General features: G+C 57.1%; 1 protein-coding gene across 1 annotated transcript in view; it reads right to left on the bottom strand.

Moving 5' to 3' along the window:
• LOC100945316 (tubulin beta-3 chain) overlaps positions 1-4313 on the bottom strand; it is a 16779-nt gene extending 12466 nt beyond the window's left edge. The window contains exons 1-2 of the mRNA XM_012812026.2: positions 3364-4313; positions 147-489 (exon numbers count right to left, since the gene is read on the bottom strand). Coding sequence (XP_012667480.1) covers positions 147-489; positions 3364-4313 — 1293 coding nt within the window. The remainder of the gene's footprint in view (positions 1-146; positions 490-3363) is intronic.
• Positions 4314-5937: the final 1624 nt, after the last annotated feature.

Below are 5937 nucleotides of genomic sequence, written 5' to 3'. Positions count from 1 at the left end.
GCAGGGCTGGGCACATCCCTTTGTTCCCAGCGTTGGAGTGGCGAGTGCGGCTCGGGTGCAGCCCGGGTGCACGCGCCTCCCTCCCCGGGGCTTGCTGCAGTGGAGACTCGGGAGAGGCAGGAGGTCGGGACGGCGCGCAGCCTCACCTTGGCCCCGATCTGGTTGCCGCACTGGCCGGCCTGGATGTGCACGATCTCCCTCATGCTGGGCGTGTCTGCGAGCGGCTGCGGTACCGGAGCAGGTGGGCCGGGCTGGCTGCGGAGGGTCGCCAGCCCCAGCTGCGGGTTCTTATAGCAGCGCGCGCCCGCCGCGCCCCGTGACGTCACCGCAGGCGACCAATGGGAGGCGCCGCCGCAGCGGGCGGCCCCCGGTTCCGCAGCCTCAGCACCGCGCCCGCCCCCGCCGGCCCGGCCCCCCATCCGCCCACCCGCCGCCCGGAGCTCCAAGGGAGGGACTGGCTCCATAGGACCTGAGGCGGGGGAGCGGTGCCTCCAGGGAGGACAATAGAAGCCCCCTCGGTACCCCGCTCCCGGCTGCCCTCTCGGCTACCCCACCCGGCGGCTTTGTGAAGGGAGACCTTCTTCCTACACGCCTTGAGGGACTGGCTCCCTGTCTATGGCAGGAAAGCCACTTTGAGTTTTGCCGGATCTTTTGAGCTGGTGCAGACCCTGAACCCGCTGAGAAGAAAGCATCCGGGCAGGGCTCGGCAGGGCTCGGAAGGGCTGTGAGCACAGAAGGGTGGGGCGGGTTAGACGTCGAGCTCCCAGCGTCGCCATCCTCTGCAATGGAGGATGCTGCTGCCCCTCCTCCTCCTCCGCAGGGGCTGCCGTGATGATCCGGACAAACCTCGGATATGGGGATGCTCTGTGAACCTGGCAGGCAGCCGCTGCTCAACAAATATGGGTGTCAAGAATCAGCTTTAGAACACGCAAGCCAGGCGAGTGACAGACCTCGCTGGGGCTGCTGGGCAGTGGTTTCTAACTCACTTGCTGATGTCCGTGTCCTGTGTGTGCATGGAGACTGTGTACATAGGGGAGAGGGTCCACTGTCAGAGAAGAGAGGTGGGAAAGAATGAAATGGATGTGCAATAGAGGCCTTATACTAACACACACACACACCACTGCCCTAATCTCCTGGGCTCAGGTGTTATAGTGATACCACCGTGTAATGTTCTTCTGAAATTTCAATAACCACAATGCCACAATGTATGCACAAACCACAATCAGCATTCATTTCACAAAGTGAGCAGAGAGCAGGCCTGCAACACCTGTGTCCAGTCTGTGTGGCTGGGTTCTGTGCATCTCTCTTCTCTCAAGAGAAGCTCCCCAGTTTGGGAAGTCTAGAAATGGGTCTTTTGTTCTCAAGAGATGCCCCTCCTCCAAAATTTGTCATAATGTGGTTTTCTGTGGTTGGTTTCCAGCTGCCTGGAGTCCCTCCCTGTCCCTGTCCAAGGAGTCCTGGATGAGCCTTTAGCTGTGCCTCCTTGAGTTGGCAAGGAAAAAAGCTTTGCAGCATCCTGTAGGCCAGCACCTCCTCCCTAGAGGGCGGGCATCAGGCCAACTAGCTCCTCCCCATCCCCAGAGGTTTCTGGTGCCAGGCTCCAGGCTGACTCACCGTCCTGTCTCCCAGCAAAGGCTGCCCCTGCCGGGAACCAGTTCCCTGCCCTGAGGCCAGCACTTCAGCCTCCACTAAGCCTGTCCCAGGAAGGGGCAAACCGAGTGCTCAGCACCTGTGGAGGAAACCAAGGTGGGCTCTTCAGCAAGAATGGAGGGTCTACGGGTTCCACTGTTCCTCAGCACCAGGCAGCATCGATATTCACCACCCAATATGCCTCCCTGGACCTGTCCACTCCTGACCCCCTGGCCAGACTCACCCCATCCTCAGAGGCTATGCTGCTCAGAGGTTATTCCCAAGCTGAGCACTAACGCCTGCACTCCCAGAAGGGCAGTGCTGGGCACACCCAGCCCTAGCTCCCCCCTTACCATGGACCCCTTTGGGAAACTCAGATGGAAAAGGACGGGCTCCTTCACAGTGTATCCTGGCTGAAAGGACTACTGGGACAGGGCTAAAAAAGGTCACAAATGGTCATATGAAGGATTGGGATGTGGGGTCCTGCCTCAGCTTCAGCTGGGTGGCCTGGACATTGCAGAGTCTTGTCTCTATAGGGTGACTGGGGTGTGGGGGCACCGAAGCTGCTGCTCCTTGCTCTGGGTTGGAGTTTGTAACCATAGAGAGAAATCCAAGAATTATTGGGGTGGGGCTGACTAGGTTCTCTGGGCCTATGGTGACCTCACCTGGGCAGGCCAGTCAGGGTTTCTGGAACTTCCTACACCCCCCTCCAAGACTTGCCGCCTTCTTCTCCCCCATGCCTCCACCCTCAAACTTCAAGCAATTTCTGGAAGGGACCAAGATGGATGTCATGCGTCTGCATCTGAGCACATTTATTACCAGACTGTTTCCTGGCTCTGAGCTCCCAAGCACTGGTCACTGATTGAAAATAATAGCTTCTGATGCAAATAGCGAAGGCATCTGCCAGGGCTATCTGCTGGGGCTGGATTGGCGCAGGCAGACATGTCAGACTGCAGCTCGCTGGTCGCCACTGAGCCTTAGACCTGGCTCTAGACAGGATCATCCCCTGCCTCTTGTGAGGCAGGGAGTTTACTTCCTCCTGAAATAACCACTTCATGGTTGTGGCTGAATATTTCTGGTCATAAAGCCGTTTCTTCTGAGGCGATCTCAGAAGCAGTACTCCTTCTCAGTGGCCTTGTCATTCTTCCATCACAGAGACTTCACCTCCTGTCTGGCGAGTTGGCAGCAAAGATGGGGTGGAGGACAGGCTTGGGGGCTAGTGCCTATAATCCCAGCACTTTGGGAGGATTGCTTGGGGCCAGGAGTTTGAGACCAGCAATATAGTAAGGCCCCATTTCTACCAAACATTTAAAAAAATCAACCAGGCATGATGGTGCATGCCTGTAGTCCCCACTACTCAGCAGGTTGAGGCAGGAGGATTGCTTGAGCTTAGGAGTTTGAGGCTGCAATGGGCTGTGATGATGCCACTGCACTGCAGCCAAGGTGACAGGAGACCCTGTCTCAAAAAAAAAAAAAAATAGTAGTGGTGGGGACTTCTACGGGACTAGGGAGAGCATGGGTTACTGGAGTTTTAGGCTCCACATCGTCCTCAGCCTCCTCCTCCCCACACCTGCTGTTGAAGTATCCTTCCTGGAGATTCACATTCATCCCTCTTTCTAGTCCCAGAAGGTCTGTGCTTCAACTTCACAGGTCATTTAGTTCCAGGCCACATAATGTCACCACCTCCCTCTGCCCAGCCAGTGGTCTGGAGGCCAGAAGCTGCCCCCTGCTCACCAGGAGAACAGCAGCACCTCCTTGAGTGTCTTGCGGAGCTCCTGGCTGCGGAAGGCATAGATGAGAGGGTCAACAATGGCATTGCAGATGATGAGGGCCAGGAAGAGTTTGAAGTTCTTGAAGACACAGCTGCAGGTCGGGTGCTGGGGGCAGACAGCGATGAGTGTGAGGTGCAGGAAGAAGGGGCCCCAGCATAGCAGGAAGACTCCCAGCAGAATGGTGAGGGTGGCAGCACCCTTAAGACCAAAGCCCTGCTGGACCAGGTGCTGCCTCTTGTGGAGCCGGGTGATGCCTTGGACATGCTGGCATGCTTGGGTGAGCATGTGGGCATACAGCACAGCCATGAGGACCAGCATAGTGAGGAAGAAGACCACAAGGCAGAGCAGGACAGCTGTGCGGTCATAATAGGCAATGAAGAGGGTGCTGGAGAGGATGCTGGCTGCCCAGACAGCTGCAGTGGCCCACTGTGCCCGTGATAGAGTCACGATGCTGTGATATCGCAGTGCATAGAAGATGGAGATGTAGCGGTCCATGGCGATGGCACCCAGAAAGCAAAGGCTGGACACCATGGAGCTGCAGATGAGCACATCGATGACATTGTCCAGCTGCTGCACCACGGTGGCCTGCACGGCCAGGGCACCTGCCTCCAGCAGCAGCATGACAGCCGTCTCCAGCACATTGCTCACGCTCACTAGCAAGTCAGACAGGGCCAGGCAGCAGATGAAGCAGTACATGGGTGAGTGCAGGTTGCGGTTTTTGGCGATAGCAGCCACCACCAGCATGTTTTCCACCAAGCTCACCAGCCCCAGGCAGAGGAAGAGTCCATCCGGGACAGACACCTCCAGGCACTGGGGTCCTGACTGGTTGGCAGCCAGCCCAAGGCTAGGAGTAGCCATGAGGGTGGAGTTCAGGGAGCCCAGCAGGCTCCTCTGGGACCCCTGTGCAGGCATAGTCCCGTCCAGGGAGCAGAAAGGGGCCGATAAAGGACCCCAAATTCAAACTAGTGCCCACCCTCCAGGCATCCTACTCAGCTCATGGTGCCTGCCTCATTCCATCTGGGCACCCCCAGATCTACCCTCACACTCACCCTCTCCCTGGCTGGACACTTCCTGGCCAGAACCCTGAGCTCTGTGGCATTGGCCTTCTGGGCTCAGGGAGTCTTACTCCTGATATGAACAAACCCAGCCCTCCCCTCCTCTCCCTGCCTCTTCTCTGGAGACTGCTCAGGTTGGGGCATTTCTATACCTCTCACCTCCTGTCTTCTCTGTCACTTGCCTCTGCTAGCTCTGCCACCTCTTGCCTCCCTGGGCCAGGGATGGGCTGAGGTCCTGGGAAGAATGGAGTCTTTCTCTGTAGCTCTAAAGTCATCCTCAGAGCCCCTCCTCTCAAGGGCAGCCACATGATGGGCGTGTGCTCTGGGTGCGAAAGCGCCCCACTGCACCCGCCTGCCACCAGGTGGCGTGCCTGGCACCCAGGGGGCTCTGAGAGCCACCTCCTTGGTTCTTGTGCACAGTTTGACTGTCTCCCCTTTGCATTCAAAGTCAATACAGTCTGGCCCAATGTCCCTGGCCTGGTCACCAGCGTCCAGGCACCTCGGACCTGCCCATGCATGCCCATCTTCAAAGCTCCTCTCTTCCAGAACCATCTCCAACATCTTCTAGAAGCTGTCCTTACCCCCAACTCCCCCAATCAGTCACTGTAGTCAGCACCCCCAGCCCCCATCTTCACTCCGTATCAGAAGCTCCCTGAGGACAGAAGCATCCTCCACTTCCAGCAACTGAGTGAGCTTTGTTGGAGCTGCATGACACTGGGGGTGTGAAGCTGGGCAAAGGGTGCTAGGGCCCCAAGGTCTCCTCTTAGATGTTAATGCCTTAAGATACTCCTCATGCTGCTCTGGTCCCAGCTGCAATGCTGGGTGGGGAATTCTTCTTGGGAGCTGGCTGGAGAGAGAGTGTCCTGGTGGCATCTTCAGGACCCTTCAGTCACCTCTTGCTCTTGCTTATCCCCACTGGAGCACCCCTGATGCAGCTGCCCCCTGCAGGGGTGCCCCCATTTCTGCTGCAGAAAGGTCTCAAACTAGGAGCCCCATCAAAGCAGACCTGTTGCCTCCAGCCTTGGTGGGCTGACAGCCGCAGGGTAAGGACATGGCCCAAGGAGCCAGGAGCCAGCAGGGATGGGGAGGGCTCCACTCTCACCTTGGGCATCCCCAGCACTTCCTCACTGAAGATCACACCTATGCTGACAAAAACCTTCTGAAGGTGGAGATTAGAGGAGAAATGAAATAGTTTGTTCATTTACAGGTGGAGAAAGTGAGGCTCTGAGAAAGACAAGTGACTTGTCTAGTTGGCCAGGAGTAGACTTGAGGGCAGTGCTAGTGTTTTCAAAGTATCTGTGATATTCATGTTAAAATCTGTTATTTCAGGTGGCGCCCATAGCTCAGTGGGTAGGGCGCCAGCCGCATACACCCAGGCTGGCAGGTTTGAACCCTGTCTGGGCCAGCTAAACAACAATGACAAATGAAACAAAAAATAGCTGGGCGTTGTGGCAGGCGCCTGTAGTCCCAGCTACTTGGGA

The sequence above is a fragment of the Otolemur garnettii genome, unplaced genomic scaffold, assembly GCF_000181295.1.
Source record: "Otolemur garnettii isolate 467f Iridium unplaced genomic scaffold, OtoGar3 scaffold00185, whole genome shotgun sequence".
Classification (NCBI taxonomy): Eukaryota; Metazoa; Chordata; class Mammalia; order Primates; family Galagidae; genus Otolemur; species Otolemur garnettii.
This window is presented reverse-complemented; position numbering and strand designations above follow the sequence as displayed.